This window comes from Buceros rhinoceros, unplaced genomic scaffold (assembly GCF_000710305.1).
Source record: "Buceros rhinoceros silvestris isolate BGI_N320 unplaced genomic scaffold, ASM71030v1 scaffold31893, whole genome shotgun sequence".
NCBI lineage: Eukaryota > Metazoa > Chordata > Aves > Bucerotiformes > Bucerotidae > Buceros > Buceros rhinoceros.
Window position 1 is genome coordinate 1,488 of NW_010403512.1, and position 231 is coordinate 1,718.

Consider the following 231-nt stretch of genomic DNA (forward strand, 5'->3'; position numbering starts at 1 on the left):
CTCAGATTAAAGTCGAAGCTAACGAAGCCCTTGTGAAGGCCCTGGAATAATTAAGGTGAGTGTCACCTACCTCGAGCCCCTGTCCCCTAGGGAGCTTCCCCAGGCAGCAGCTGGGGGTGGGCAGGGGTCTGCGCCGGGGGTTCAGGGAGTGGTGACACAAGGACTGTCCCTTCCCTCAGTCCCCCCTTTTTGGAGGGCTCGTGGGGGGCTCCTGCCCGTTGCTGCTAGATG

The 231-nt window shown here is 61.0% G+C and overlaps 1 protein-coding gene across 1 annotated transcript in view; it reads left to right on the forward strand.

Moving 5' to 3' along the window:
• ATP5D (ATP synthase, H+ transporting, mitochondrial F1 complex, delta subunit) overlaps positions 1 to 50 on the forward strand; it is a gene marked incomplete at its 5' end in the record, with an annotated part of 1,532 nt that extends 1,482 nt beyond the window's left edge. The window contains one exon of the mRNA XM_010133047.1: positions 13 to 50. Within this exon, the coding sequence (XP_010131349.1) occupies positions 13 to 50 (38 nt within the window). The remainder of the gene's footprint in view (positions 1 to 12) is intronic.
• Positions 51 to 231: the final 181 nt, after the last annotated feature.